At 36.2% G+C, this 16844-nt stretch overlaps 1 protein-coding gene across 1 annotated transcript in view; it reads right to left on the bottom strand.

Moving 5' to 3' along the window:
- The window catches only part of LOC120419065 (neural cell adhesion molecule 1-like), a 30940-nt gene extending 18764 nt beyond the window's left edge, over window positions 1-12176 (bottom strand). Inside the window, exon 1 of the mRNA XM_039581644.2 lies at window positions 11566-12176. Coding sequence (XP_039437578.1) covers window positions 11566-11632 — 67 coding nt within the window. The 5' untranslated portion in view covers window positions 11633-12176. The remainder of the gene's footprint in view (window positions 1-11565) is intronic.
- Window positions 12177-16844: the final 4668 nt, after the last annotated feature.

The raw sequence follows: 16844 nt of genomic DNA, 5'->3' as shown, positions 1-16844 counted from the left end.
AAATTTTTGCAATCTTTTTAAAGCAATTTGTTCGTCTTATTCCAATCTACAATTTGCTTCCAAAAGATTGCAAAAATATTATGTCATTTTAGAGTAATCGAAAAAATACAAAACATAACGCCTGCGCACTATGCGAGGTTTAACTTTACACAAAAAAAAAAACGAATTTGTGGTCATTTTGATTCCACCATTGCTTCTTGTGTATGCAAATTCAGAAAGTGAAAAATTTAACTTGTATCAAATACCAATATTTGTAATTTATATTTTCCTCAAAACCCTTGCAATCGCATAAAATGAATGAAAAAAATTAGAGACATTAATTGTTAATATCAAAAAGGCACCAAAAAACAATGGGTCATTTCACGCTTGAAAATTGCAATTTTCACGGGGACCTCAATTTCAAAACACCAAATTTCACGCAAATTTTGCGGAACGGGAAAAATGTTAAAATAACTCTGTATATCTTTTGTTTACATCACTGAAACGACTTGTTATGCTTCATTATATATTTGAACGTGACACAAAAAACAAAATTCTCCTAATATTCAAAAAAAAAATTATATGATTTCTAACGAAATCGAAATTATTAATTCAAAATGAGAACAGAAAACAAAGAAAAGTGTATTTTTATCTTTCACGGGAAAAAAAGAAAAAAATCTGAAATGGTTTTAAAAGGTAATTATTCATTTATGTTGAATAAAACAAAGCTGGATTATTTCAATTTCTATTGAAACAATACCATTCAAATAAAATAACAGCAACATGTGTATTACAACGAATGAACATATTACTAAATTTAGTTAGTTTTAAAAAAACTGTAAAAAAACTGAAAAATTCTTCAAATGGTTCATATCAAGCTTTTGAATTGAAAAATAATAAAATTGACTTTAATAGTCTTTATGGATCAAATATTTATTATTTAGTTATTTAAAAAAATAGCCGTACACAAAATCGTCAAAAATCACTAACTCTACCCGAATAACTTTGCAGTAACTACCCAAGTAACATTTTAGGCTTTATCAAAGTTGTCACAACCGCTATAAAACCTATCAGCCAAAACCAACATTAAAATTCCTTAGTCGTAACAAACTCCCCAGAACTTTGATAAACCTCACTTAAAACCCAAAAGGACCTCCGTAAAAGGTTGTTACGGCCTATTTATAAAACCTACATAGGAGTTCAAGGCTTTACAACTGAATCCTAACAACATCTTCAAAGCCTTGATAAAACCTTTGTTAAAACCTAGTCAGGAGTTATGGAAAAATGACATTTCATACGTCTTCAAACGTCTTATGCCAAATAGGTTTTATTTTGGCAAAAATAAGTCTTCGTCTTGCCAAATGAAATTATGGAGATGATTGTCAAAAATGGCGATGATAAATAATAGATATTAGAGGTAATCCAAATAATTTGAGAGCTTATTTCTCTCAATTGATGGCTCAAATTCAGCTGCGGTTGAAATTTATTGATAAATGTAGGGGAGATAGAGCCAAAAAATTCAACTCGCTTCATCAAAAATCAATATTTTGTTATCATATTGTTTAATGTTAAAAAATATTTTATTGCAATTTTTTGAAAAAAAAATATTCAAAATATTTTTAAACACTAATCGCTATATTAATCATACCAGAAATTCAGCATAAATGTGTGTTTTCATCAAATTTAAATAAAAAATTTCAGTTTTCTATTTTTTCAATCAAGATGGCGGTCAATCATATTCAATCAGAGCACGCGTTTAGCACCATATTTATGCACTGCTATTTGGCCACGATAAATGCTCTTTTAGGAGCTTATAGTTTTAAGTGAGCTTTTTACATGCCTAATGGCACTTGACAGCTACAACACCCTAGGTTTTAACAAAGCATGCGATAAAACCGTTTGGCATGGAATTGCCATCTGGTTTTCAGGCCTCTATTAAAACTTTCATAAAACCTTATTGAAAGCCATATGGCTTTTATTTCCACCCGGTTTTATGTCCGAGGCATGAAACCCAGTTAGAACCTATTAATAAGCTCTTGCTTGTTGGTTGCGGTGAATGCCCAAATAAAACTATTGAGCAATCAAGATGCTACAATACAACCTCAATAAAACTTGGCGGTGGCTAGTTGGTTTAAAAATGTTACTTGGGTACCGTAAAACGGGGTGACTTTGATAGCCGGGGTGACTTTGATAGGTTTGCGATTTTTCCGAAAAATGAAGAGTACAATTAAAAAACGTAAGGAATGGTTCAGAAACATACTGACCGTGGTAGAGAAGTGTTCAAAGTTCCTCAAGAAGAAGTTTTCATAAAATTTTGAAGAGTTTAAAAAGTTAGTTAACTATAGTTAAGAAAATGTTAATAAAAGTCATTATTTTAAACTTCTCAAAGTGTCATGATTTTCTCAATGAACATGATTTTGAATCGGAAAACGGAATGCATTTTCGGATTCTTTGGACAATTTTCCACTAGGAGAAGATTCAATAAGTTTGTAAATAATAAATAATATGTGTTTTTGAAACACAGTTAAAAAAAAATCTTCAAATTTATAGGCATTTTCATTTGAACAAATTTCATGTAAAATGTTTAAACTTGTGATTCGTGCTTCGAATTCAGTATAAAATGCAATATAAATCAATAATTTTATAAACAAAACCAGTTTTAACAAATTTCAGGCAAAATTCCGACTTTTTAGCAATTTTACCTAAAATTTATATGTCGAAAACGAAGTTGACTTTATAGCTGTCGGCCACCATTGCTAGTACCAACCACTAGTGTCTTCCTTTTATCTACAAGGACTTCGCCGCCCTGGGCTTCTAAGTGTATGAAAGTATGGCACGGAGCGACGGCGCCGAATACCCATATTTACACAAAGAATTTTAGAGCGCCCGCCGCGGGATTCGAACCGGCGACCTCTGGGTTGTGAGTCCAGTGCGCGGTCCGATTGATCCACACGGGCGGGACAAATTTATATGTATTTTGTTAAAAAGGTTATAAACTTAGTTAACTTAACATAAACATTGATTTTTTTCTTACAAACTATATCAGCTACTTTAGTGATGGTAAATTTAACGTAAAATTAAAGTTGGAACATCTTGAATATGATTTTAGCAAGAAAAACAATGACTATCAAAGTCACCCCGGAATTAAAACTAAGAATTTTTAACATAACTATTTTTCTAAACACTACTGAAAAAACTTTTTTTTCCAAAATAGTGCATGGACTTAGTGTGGCCTACCCCAGTACATGTTTTAAAAATAATAATCTTGAGAAAACCCTTACCTGTTGGAAAATATTCTAAAAACAATTTGAAATCCTATCAAAGTCACCCCGGTTTACGGTACTAAGATTATTTTTATTCCTATTTGAGTTTGAATTATTATTTTCAGAAATATTGTTACAGTTTCACACATCCATACATTTCCACGGAATTTCGCGGAAAAAGCAAAATTTCACGGATTTCACGCTGTCCGCGAAATCGTGAAATTTCACTTACCCTCGTTATTAGGTAATCTCTTTAGGAAAAAATAGTTTTTTTGTGTAAAATATATAGCCTAAAAACCAAGATTTTACCTCAATTTTTTTGTCAATGTCCATCAAGTCCATCAAGGCGTCCAAGAGACCTAAGATTGGCGCGAAGTTGAAGTTGAATAAATGTGTTTTTTTTTCAAATATCGACGAAAATGACAATTTTTCGGACGGTCTACCCTAACACAGCATAGGTCACGCTAAGGGCAAAAATACATCTCGCCTAGAAACGTATGGATAATCGAAACTTCAGATAGTTTAGGCTTCAGATTATCAAAATTATGAATATTCAGGTCTGGACTGTTATATCATTTTTGAAACTTCCAGAGGATTATTATTATGTTTTTAAACTGTAACAATAGAACGAACGATTTTGATCAATATTTACTTTTTTCAGTTTTTTATGACAATTTTCAAAGCTATAAAATTTCTGATGATAGTGCCAACTCATGTTTGATTTCTATGAATAATCATAATTTTTTGCTTTTTTTGTGTGAGAAAATGAGTTATAAAAAATGTTATGTTATAAAAAATGTTTCCCATTAAAACAGCACGTTTTTGTTTCTCACTTTAAGCATTTAATCGCAACTCAAATTTCCAATAAAGCTCATTTAGTACGATTCCATTCCAACCCTTGATGAAATTACACACCTCTCGTTTACGAGCGATAAAATTACAGTAATCGACCGTTTTCACAGCGGGCTCATCCTCCTCCCCAGCCCTCAAACGACAATAGAGCGAGTGAGCCAGCGACCAAAAGTGCAATTAAATTAAATTGCATTCCACTTGAGCTTAATTTTTCATTCGACCTCGACCTGTCGCTTGGGACGGGAATGCGTATTCCGGGCAGGTACTCCAAACTGTTAAATGATTGCGTTGTGCGATTTTGCCACACTTTCTACTCTCAAGGGGGCTAATTATGCGCAACTTTTTGTGACTTGTTATCAAATTATTTAAATTTACGTTGTTCTTTTCTGAGTTAACTGAAAATTTTATTGAATTTGATTATATTAAATTCTCAAAGAAGATTTCTTTGAGAAACAAAAACTAATTCCATTACAACTCAGCATGCCACGAAACCGTTGTCAGCGCCTTCTAGCCTGCTTCGTTTCGAGCTTTCGAGCACTACACTTTATTACCTCTCTAAGTAGAAACCATGTCAATGCCCAATTAAACTCTCACCAACTCGAAATGAAAAACTACCCACACAGAGCCTGGGTAGTGGCCTCGTGGCATGGCACGCTGCGATAACTATTTCCGGCATCTGGTATTATATTTTTCACTGAACCAACGTACTGGAAAGCTATTTTTTGAACGGGTTTCCTCCGCTTTAAGCGAGCGCGCACGGTTGCGGAGAAATGGTTTGAGTAAATCACCTTAATGTGTTGATGGGGCTTTTTAGATATTTAAAACAAATATTTTAATAATAGTTAAATTGAGCATCATTTTAAAGAAAAATCTTTGGGATTTTTTTTGTCAAATTTAATTTATTATTTTAAACAGAACAGTATGAACAGGATCCTTAAATAGCCAGCAATTAAAATGCACTGACCGGAAAACTGCGAAATCGTGAAAAGCTCGTTCCTTCACTCGGCTTGCTACAGAGGATTCTTTCTCATTTTCTCCAACCGGGAAAAAAGCTGCAAGGGCTCGTGTTGTTGTGCACGAGGTGGGTTCAGTTTTTAATAAATTCGCTTTTTATATGTTTTCATTCCGAGCAGCATATTGCTACCACACTGCTGCTGAAATGAGTCCGCAATAACAACCTCGTTTTTCATTGGGCTTCTGATATGAAAGAAAATAAAAGAGTTGTGGCGCAGTAGAAATTACCAACAGAATTCACTTCCCACAAAGCTTGTGGAGGCTGCCGGGAAAAACGCAGAACAAACAGAGAGAGAGAGAGAGAGAAAGAGCTGAATGGTTCACCGCAATCACTTGAAAATGATACTTTTTTGTGGCATTCTTGGGAATTGAATGGAACGTCGACCGTCTGGATAAACATTGGCACCGTGCAGACTGAATAAATAGTGCTCTTTTAGCTCCTTTTGTGTTTCCTCTTTTAAAAAGTTGAAATCTATTATTCCTAGACGGTGCTAAATAAATACGAACATTTGCAACTGTGTATTTAAAAAAAATAGCTTGTTCATGTTCTTTCCGAATCGTTAGCCGCGTAATAAATGGAGAAAATTAATCCACATCCGCAGCATGTTCAGGGCAAGAACAAGGAGCTCCAGCGATTAAAACTGGTAATAGTCGAAATCCTTAGACACAAAACCAACACACGAGCACTATTTATAACCGGCAGCAGCAGCAGTAGCGCAAAAGCCAAGCAAAGTCGTAAGATATTGTTTTTCCCAGAAGGGAGCGCCTGCGATGATGGTCGATGTACAGACTGAAGGATGTTGCTTCCTCCGGCAGGGAAGACAGCAGGAGGGGATTTCTCTAGAGATTTGCGATTTTTGTTCAAATTTTATGTTTCTAAGATTTAAACTATTGTTGTGTATATATTTGGAGGTGTGCATTTGGAGGTAAAGGAGCAATTTTCCCTGAATGCCGGAATTGAACTTTATTCGTTTTTTTAAATAATTTTTTTGCAGCTCAGCCTACTCTACAAAATCGGGCGATTCCAACTATTTTTATTTTTTTGTTATTTTTAAACTTTTTTTTTATTGATTTGATGTCTTTGGCTAAGTTGTAGGTATTGATGAGGGTTATTAAAAAAAATGAGCACACGACAAAAAATGCCTTTTTTTCATCTTTTTTTTTTTCACAAAAAATCAATTGTCCAAAAGTTACAGATTTTTTGATAATATGCACTTTTAAAGATAAAGCCACTAAAAGTTCAATTTTAACTAGCAAATTACTGATTTTGATTGTTTTAAATAGTCTCCATTCCTGAAAATATTTTTTTGAAAGGATGAGACAATTTCCAATTAAATTGCCTTATAGTCATTGGTAATTGGAACTCTGATTGCTGAAACACTGAGAATAAATGAAAAAGTATCAGACAATTCAAGATTCTTTACTCTTATCCAAACAGCCCTTTATTTTCTGTGTTTAAATATGAAATATTGTGAAATTTTTTGAGCTTTTCGAATATAAAATTCAGAAAAATTTCAGATTTGCAATATTACGACCTTTTTTGACACAATACAGTACTGGTTAAAGTTTCGGTTTTATGTCCCCTAAAATATATCAAAAATCAAAAATAAGAGTTTTAGGAAATTCATTTTGAAGGATTGGCAATTTTATTTCGGTACAGTCCAGGCCTCGGAAAAATTTCACATCGGACAATCGAAACTTCGAATAGTCGAATTGTCTAATTTTTGTTTACCGAGCTAAGGTTTGACCCCTAAACTACGCTTAAATGATTTAGAATTTTTAAATCCAAGATGGCGGTGATGCAATATTGAAAAAATGCATTCTATATTTTAATAGGCAATCAACTACTCAAATTTGGCTAGAATGGGGTCGTAGAACTCAAATATTATGTTAAAAACAAGAAAATTAAAAAATACGAAAACATTTTTTTTTGTTCGTGATTGGATTATCCGAAGTCCCATACAAACCTTCGGATAATCGAACTTCAGATACCATTTTTTCAGAATAGTTCTCATTAATATCTGCAACTTTGCCAAAAATAAAAATGCGTCTTAAGGTATAGATTTTCGAATATTTCATACTTTTTATGAATGCACAGAAGGGTGACAATAAAAAATATCAACATCAGAGATACCCGCTGACTCGATTCCTAATGCAAAAATAAGTATCTTTGCCAATTTTGAACCAAATCGGTTAAGGCTAAGGGGTCGCTTTTCATCGTTGAAGTTTATATGGGGAAAATCACGAAAATGTATGGGGAAAACATCGTTTCAGTTATTTTCTGCTAGGTGGCGCAGGTCTTGCCTAAAATTGTCCAAGTGTGAGATTCTTGTAGGAAATTTAATTCCCTGCAACTTTGTCGAAACGTGCAAAACGATCCGAGTTGATCCTGATTTTTGGTATTTTTTCCAGAAATTTTTTTTTCTTATATACTTCCTATATACCCCTTGTATACTTTCAAGTATATAAGCCGATTTCTTTTCATCGCATTGCTAATAACTCATCAGAGTCAACTCGGATCGTCTTGCACCCTTCTACAAAGTTGTAGGTAATTTAATTTCCTACAAGAATCTCACACTTGGACAATTTTGGGCGAGACCTGCGCCACCTGCTGCAAAAATCCTGAAGCGATGTTTTTCCCCATACATTTTTGCGATTTTCCCCATATAAACTTCAACGATGAAAAGCGACCCCTTAGCCTTAACCGATTTGACTCAAAATTGGCACAGTTACTTGTTTTTGCCTAAAGAATCGATCCAGGGGGTATCTCTTGCGATTTTCCGATATTTTCAATTTTTCTTGTCACCCTAATGCACAGCTGCCAAAATTGTATACACATAATGGCATCTTTGGTGACAGGGAAGGCCGCAAAAAATTGAGCAAAATAAAAAAATACCAAAAATAATAAAAATGCACGCAATCGGCCGATTCGCTTATATTTGTCATTCTATATTGGTATTAGTGAGGACTGCTCTGAAAAAAGGCATTTCGATTGAAATAGCTTATTTTTAAATAACCTTTGTTTCACAAACGGTCAATGTTCCCAATACTGGTATATTTTATAAAATTAAATCGTTGAAATATGGACGAAAAAGAAAAAGCGGAAAATACGACAAAAAGAAGTCCTTGCCAAAAAAATGACTTATGTGTTTTTTTTATATAATCCTTATTTCAAATTATAGCTAGTTTAAGCCTTATGTATGATAAAAATAGGAATATCTTTGATTTTGAAAGTTGCGTTCATCTTTGCCTGTGGGTCTCGTGGCGCAGGGGTAGCGGCTTCGGCTGCCGATCCCGATGATGCTATGAGACGCGGGTTCGATTCCCGCCTTATCCACTGAGCTTCTATCGGATGGTGAAGTAAAACGTCGGTCCCGGTTTCTCCTGTCTCGTCAGAGGCGCTGGAGCAGAAATCCCACGTTAGAGGAAGGCCATGCCCCGGGGGGCGTAGTGCCAATAGTTTCGTTTCGTTTTCGTTCATCTTTGCCATTTCTGAATAAAAAGTTTGAAAAGCTGAAAAAATCGTTTTTGGACTGAAATTCTGACAATGAGTTGCTGAGATGATACGTTATAGTTTCAAAGCTTTTTTTTCTCGAAAGAGATTGCTCGGAAACCATTCGCCTAATTTTCAATGACAAAAAAAAACCTATCTTTCCGAAAACAATACTCTTAAAAATTTCAAATTTATTTTAGCTCATTTTTGAAAAGTCACTAAATCGATGCCTTTTTGTCCTCTTGCGTTAGCTAGATAGGCAAACCGGCAAGCTTTTTACAAGAGAGCACAGAAGCATCGAATTATAGATTTTGCAACGTTTTAAAATGTTATGCTAGATCTATATTTTGTAAATAATTAAAACTAAGTTCGTTTAAAATAAACGTAATTTGGTCTTAAAAACTATGAAAAATCCCGTTCAAGGTGCGTCCCAATAAAAAAAGAGTTCATTTTACAACATATTTTAAAAGTTTGCCTTGCCTTTTATTGGAAAGAAGCACTAAAAAAATTAACAAATTTCAAGGTTAGAAGTTTGCCTTGTTTGGTGTAACACTGGCAATGCCTTTAAAACATTTTTTTTTGCGTGCAACTTTAACTTTTTAATAACAACTCCTATATTCAAAGAAAAAAAGTATACAGTAATTTGTTTAATTTTCCAAAACATGCATCTACAGATTGATTGACATTAAATATGATAATAGTGAAAAAGATGAAAATGTGATAAAGAGAGTGTAAAAACAAGGAAAACGAATGTGCCAAATTATATCTGAAACAATCATAAACTGAATATTTATTCAAATTAAAATACAAAAAAAATTAACATGACTCCCAAAATCCGTAATAACATTTCAATAGGGCGAAGTAGATTTAAACAAGCAGCCTATCCCTTTCTTACTCAACGTGAACTGTCACTAGAGCATGTGGGATGGACTGATAGACGGAAATGACCTCTGGAAAACGGGAAAAATAAATCTTCCCGAAAAAATTTGGCATTGAACGGTTAATTTACAGTAATTTTGAAATTTTCAGAATTAAACAAAAATGATTTTTAATTTTTTTTTGAAATTAATCAAAAACTGCAGAGAATTGCTCAGCAGTAGTAGCAATACAGACGTAAAGGTAAAGCTCACAGCAGGTATACTGAGAAAGACCACAATTTGTTATTACGATGCTCTCATATGCGGTAGCAAAATCTATACCAGGAACGGAACGAATGTTTGGTAAAATAATTGATGAAGGAAAGTCGATATCATTAGACAAATTCGGCTTGAAAGATTTATTGGGCAAAATAAAGGTTTTATTGGATGTAAGATAAGGTTAACATTAATGTTTTCAAAGTCAAATTTACTGAAGAATCAAGCTAAAATTGCATGAAATATGTGGTATTAGCGAACAGCACTCATTCTCCACACAAACTTTTAACTTTTAATAACCCAACTAAGAAATCAAAATAGGGGCATTCCCCTATAATAATATTTGGGCATCAGCATTTTGGTGTTCCATAACAGCTTTTAAAATGCGTTTTCAACTAACAGTAACTAATAAATAGCTAAAATGGAAGTGGGCAAGCAAGTTTCTCTTAAAAACCTTGGCAAAATAATTCGTTTAAATTGTGAGATTTTGCAAATTGAACGGAAACAGGGCCGAGAGCTTAACCTTAAAAACATACGAGAATTTCCCATATTTTAAGCACATCCTGCAACAACAAGCTATATCCATCACTCAATAACGACATGATCGATGGCAACCAAGCATGTCATGAGACGTAACCGATAGCTGACGATAGTTTTATCTCCCCATCATCAACGCAGGCCATGATCACAGGCGCACACAAGTGCCAAGTTAACAAAGTTGGCCCCACTCTTTCACTGGGAAAAGCTTTCGGGTCGGGTCCATTAGGGTAATTCGTCAGTTAGCGACACATTTTGCACTCTGCATTTCCAAAACCGCAGCCTTTGGTTGGGAGCAATTTCACTAATTGGTCGACTAGTTGACTGCCGGGGCAAGACTTGCATTAATTATCACATGGGAACTGTTCCAGCAGCGTTGACATGGAAAAGCCGCAGGGATGGACTCTTTACTTTATGCTAGGAAAGCATTCTGTGAGTCTGTGTGTCGCCCGGGTGAATGTTTCTGATAGTTGGCAAAAGTTCCATCGTTTGATGAATATCTCATGCCGCTTCTCCGAAGCACAGGGTTGAGCTACGTTCGATGGGTGCTCTTCGTAGGGGAGGCAACAGAATCAACAAACAAGCAGGACAAAGTTTGCGAATCAATTCTGAAACTTTGGACCCGGCTTAGGTCGATGATGAATATTTCACAAGTGGAAATGGATGTGTTTCGAGCAAATTTGGATGAATTGCTTTGACTTTTAAGTTGGGCGTAGGTTTTAGGCTAATTGGATGTTTTGAATTGATAGTGAGGTACGTTTAACTAAAAATACAGCTACTCTTGATGAATCATTGCCACTCTTCCGGAAAGTATCAACAACACCTCACTCAACAACTGCACATCAAAGTAGGCTTCCGGTGTCACTTGCACCCTCCCTATTATGCACACAATATCCAAGCAGGCGACGACGCGTCCCGGCGTCGTGACAAGCTGTCTGAAGCGCGCCTACTAAGAATAGAAGCATTCCAGTGCATGACACACACGAATGTGACACAAAGAACGCAGCAGGCCATAAAACTGTCACTTTGCGTTTCCTCTCCACATTTTCACACGTTGCACGACCTTGAGACAATCCACCGAGCGAGTTTCCTGCCCTTTTTCCGGAGAATCGCATTTTGTCGTCTGCATTTTGGAGTTTTTCCATGTTTTTCTTTTGTCACAAACACAGACACACAAGTACACACACTGAAATCCAATTACGGTCGGAAGAAAAACATGACGTCAAATTCTAGTTGCATGCTTTCGAACGTGTCAGGTCATTGCCGGCGGTCGTTGCTTTGGACGAAAACTCACCAATAATTAAAAAGACGAAATGTAATCCAAAGTGCATCCGGGTAACGGTAATCCTCAGGTTCGCCATCGTAATCCTTTTTTAGCGCGCAACTTTTTTTTCTGTATCCTTTTTCGAAGGCTTAGCAGGCCGGCCAAAGCCAACTAGATGGCAAAGTACACACAGGCTGTACTCCTCGCTGCACTAATTAATTTTATTCCAGCACGACACAGCAAACTTTTGTGTGACTTTCTCGTAACACTAGAATTACTGCTTTGGCATAACTTTTTACATGCTTTCTGCTCTACGCAAACAACAATGCCAGCATTTTCCTGCCTTCCGCGGAAACTTTTTCCCTTTTAATTTTGTTACACAAATTTCACTCCATAATTTGTGGCGCGCGTGTTTCCACCAACCGTTACAAGAGGCTTTCAAAAACGAAACAGAAAATCTCCCAGTTATCACCAATAATCGCCGCAAAATTCCGTATAATTGGATTACAATTTGATTTCATCGATGCACCCCCACCACCAGCACCACCACCGCAATCGTGTGTCGTTTACGCCACTTAATCGCAGAACATTCCCTGGAGCAACTGCAATTTTCACAATTTTTCGCGCTAGACCCAGAAAACCGTACCGACCGAACTGCCAACCAAGACTGAGGACATCGCAGTTGGCCCTGTGTGTGGATCTCGAGCGGAGTTTTCCGTCACGAGTGAAGGAGGGGAACTCAGTAGGCCACGATGATGGTGACGATGATGGTGAGTTCACGATTGTTGGAGGGAAATGAACACAAACATTGCAGTGCGCATGGAAATTGGAGGGAAATGAGTGAAAAATGAGTGTCGATTTGGATTTGGAGGTTGAGAGAACAGCTGATTTGTTGATTTGAAGAATGAGTGCTCAAAATTTGTACATGGATTTTTTTTAAGTTCATCAGAAAATGAGTTAAAAATTGTAATAAATTAACTTTTCAATATGAATTATCAAGTTTATTATTCTAAATTTTAGTTTCAAAATTCAATTAATTTGGATTAAAATGCAATTTTGTTTGGATCTGAAACATGAAAATAATTTAAATTACAGTTTCTAAATTCATACAAACGAACAGTTACCAGTCTATAAAGATGCTCGTTCTGCACACCAAACCTTCTGATTCGACTCGGTTAGATTTGATTTAACCATGTTGGTCGAATTCAGGTGGATGATTTTTCCCGTGGTTGGAACTAATCCGATTACGGTGCTCTCTTCCGATGCTCGAAGCATACTGCTGTCAGATTGAACTCTTTGGGGAACGATTCTACTTCTTTTTGGAAACTGCAACTGGTCGAGTCGAATGTTGTTTTTTTGAAATTGGTCCTTTCACTTCGACCAAGTGCAGGTGAAAATGGTTATGGAAAACTCACAATCATGCAACAAAATTCATTGTTTCCAATCCAGAACTCAATTACAGCAAGCACAAACATTTCATCAATTTACATGCCACCCTTTGATTGAAAATCAACCACGCTTTCATCAGAATGTCACCATGGTGAAACCCCACCGAAGGAGGCTCTTGAAACGGGACGCGCTTCGCGGCCATCAATCATCACGTCCACGGTGGCCTGCTACGATGCCTTTGCGACCAGCGTTACCTTGTTTGCTTAGTTTTCGAACGTTCGCAGCTCAGTCATTAGCGATGCTCTTGTCATGGTTTGCTGTGGCGATGGTCAGGAGGAAGGTTTTTCCGCGAAACAACTAGACCACGCCTCAAGGGACAGTTTTGTACAAATACTGGGTGGACTGATCAATTTTATGGTTGAGTGGTCGCGTTCTCGGGAAATGAGGTCAAATTGAGCTGGGCTTTGCTATGTTTCGAACGTGATTCGATTAGAAAAGGGAGTAACTCTCCACCTCCGTCAATCAGCGTTCGATTATCGCTTTTACCTTTGATTTTTGCTGAGCCTGAAAAGAAAGCCTACCTTGCTCAGTTCGCAACCACTTCTGCACGTGCAGAGCAGCATCCAAACTCAATTTACACGTGTCCGAGGGTACGGGAAAACTAGTTTTACGTGCGGTGCGTTTTCCATTTTCGGGACACACAACACAGCACAAAGTCCGAAAACAAGCTCCAGACCATGTAACTGTGTATAGAGAGAGCAGTTTTTGGGTAAGAGTACGGTGCTGAAACAGTAGGCCATGCTTGCTTTTATCAGAAGCGTTAATTTGGTTGGTCATGTTGAAAAGTTTGCTCCGTGATCTAGTTAGCCGGGCGCAGAGGTGGATTGGAGAATTACGACTTTTTGTAGTTTCTGGAATTTTAGGTTGGTCAGGACAATGGTTGCTTTGTTTTTGATGGTAGAGATTTGTGTGTAAAGATTTGAATACTGTGTGTATATTTGCTCAACAACTTATAAGTTAAAATGACATAGCAATATGAATCTGGGATTGTGGACAAATTTGGTTTCAGAGAAAATGTGCAATAATGACGGTTTCATGTGAAAAATAAAAAAAATACATCTTTTTAAGTATAATTGCCCCTTTTCTACTCAAATTGAGGCAAAATTACTTCAAATAAAGGTAGTATTCAACAGTCAAGTTTCTAGACTTAATCATTAGATTTGGAAAAATTATAAATAACATAGATAAGTGAGCTTCATCAAAATTAATATTCCATTACACTAAACCCTATTGATCTACCACTCTGCTGACAAACTTGCTAGAATTAGTAATAATTTATTCACAAACCAATATCGTTATCCCGGCATCAAATGATTTGACACAGTTTTGATCTTTCCAAATAATTATTATTTCATAAACTAAAATATATTGATCATCTGCTTTTCATTCATGTAACTACGTCATTTAAAAGCAATCTAGGTCGACAAAAATTTCACATCGATTCAATATTGACAGTGGGTCGTAGTCTGCTGCCCATCCCTTTCCAGAACTATCAGAGCAGACCGCGTGTTAATAATTAATTACATCAGAGAGCAATTCTCCCGAGAATGTGATTTTTTTTTTGAAATCTGTGTCACAGCAAGCATAAGACAACATTAGATTATTTTCGATTAGATTAGATCAGATCACATTGGATTAGAGTAGAGCAGAGCAGAGTAGTGTAGAGTAGAGTAGAGTAGAGTAGAGTAGAGTAGAGTAGAGTAGAGTAGAGTAGAGTAGAGTAGAGTAGAGTAGAGTAGAGTAGAGTAGAGTAGAGTAGAGTAGAGTAGAGTAGAGTAGAGTAGAGTAGAGTAGAGTAGAGTAGAGTAGAGTAGAGTAGAGTAGAGTAGAGTAGAGTAGAGTAGAGTAGAGTAGAGTAGAGTAGAGTAGAGTAGAGTAGAGTAGAGTAGAGTAGAGTAGAGTAGAGTAGAGTAGAGTAGAGTAGAGTAGAGTAGAGTAGAGTAGAGTAGAGTAGAGTAGAGTAGAGTAGAGTAGAGTAGAGTAGAGTAGAGTAGAGTAGAGTAGAGTAGAGTAGAGTAGAGTAGAGTAGAGTAGAGTAGAGTAGAGTAGAGTAGAGTAGAGTAGAGTAGAGTAGAGTAGAGTAGAGTAGAGTAGAGTAGAGTAGAGTAGAGTAGAGTAGAGTAGAGTAGAGTAGAGTAGAGTAGAGTAGAGTAGAGTAGAGTAGAGTAGAGTAGAGTAGAGTAGAGTAGAGTAGAGTAGAGTAAAGTAGAGTAGAGTAGAGTAGAGTAGAGTAGAATAGAGTAGAGTAAAGTAGAGATTTGATTACATTAGTTTGCATTAGAGTAGAAAACATTACATTAGATTACATTGGATTAAATTAGATTACATAAAATCAGATTAGGTTATTTTTTTTTAGATTAGATTGGATAAGATTGGAAAAGATTTGAAAAGTCAAATGAAAAAAAATGAGAAATTTTATAGAGTTTTACTATTGAATGATGAACTGAAGAGACCAAATTTATTAGAAAATCCGATCCTAAGATGAATATGTTGAATATTTTTATAGCCTTTTTCTATGAACAGCTGCCAAAGTGTATGAAAACTTGTTTGGGTGAATAATGTGTAAAATGGCTTCTTTGGATGTAGAATGAGTACAAGCAACGTTTCAACCAAATTAAAAAAAAAAAAAACGTTGTCCATAGTCTTGCTTCAGACAGTATTGGGCGAGTTCCATGGACAGCTGTTACCGACCAGTAATATTTCCTTAAAAAAAATGCAGTAAATTTGGGTGAGTTATAATAATTAACAAGCATCTTCGTATTATCAAATTTTAAAACAAACCAGCAAGACCACACATTTCCTTCCCCAAAGTTCCCAAAAACAGGACTGAATTATATGTTTGGTCTCTTTTCCGGTGGACGAATACCATCCAAACCCTTAAACGCGTGCACGCATTCTTGCATCACTGACAAGTAGATGTGGTCTTGAGATTTTTTTAAAACAAATCTTAAAACTTCTTCAATTTAAAACTCTGTTTGTCTGTGTCGCTGCCTACGTGGGGCCGACAAAGTTCGCGAAACAACATCGCGGATGCGCTGAATAAATCATCAGCCTATTACCGAATCCCGGTTCAGGTTGGGCATTGTTATTGATTTTTAGAAGCTCTTTAAAATTGAAGCAATGTGGTGTTTTATGATTGATGGAAAGGATGTTTATCCTAAAATATTGCATGTGAGCATTACAACCAAAATTGTGGAAAATATCGTACAACATATTAATTTTGTTTATTTTTTCTACCTCAAAAAAGCTGCTCAACTGCGATTACCACGTGAAAGCTTAAAAAATTCCACGGCCAACTAATTTGAACTCAACTTTCTCTACGAGATGTCAGTGCTCCGTCTTGCAAGAGATCTCGTGCAAGTCGCCCGTCCTCGTCAATGCCAACTACGATGGCTGAGCCGCTGCTGGAGTGTATGTCACCAAAAGTCACGTGAAACGCCATCACAGATAAAATCCCTTCGAGTTGAGATTACCGACTTACAAAGTTTTTCACTCGGTGAAATTGGAAAAGTTTGGAGCTTGTTCATGTTGTCTGGCGGTTCTGGGCTTAATTAGAGCATCATTTGAGGCTCTATATTTTTTTGAATTAAATTTTCTTCTTTACAAACTTGATACTCACATTTTTTATCATCAGAAAATGTGATATTTTCACCAGCATGCAAGCAAATATACGTCAGATCATTGTTCCGAGCAATGTGGGTCACTTATCCTTAGTAGCAGTGCAGAGAGTAGAAACCACTCCATCATCGTCGTTCTGTTTCCGGCAACCCGCAAGCGATCCGGCAAATGGGGTGAAACGGAATTTCCTTCGGAGGGGAGTTGGAATGTTGTTCCGTCAATTATATTTGCATGCTGTTGGC

The sequence above is a fragment of the Culex pipiens genome, chromosome 2, assembly GCF_016801865.2.
Source record: "Culex pipiens pallens isolate TS chromosome 2, TS_CPP_V2, whole genome shotgun sequence".
Lineage (NCBI taxonomy): Eukaryota > Metazoa > Arthropoda > Insecta > Diptera > Culicidae > Culex > Culex pipiens.
This window is presented reverse-complemented; position numbering and strand designations above follow the sequence as displayed.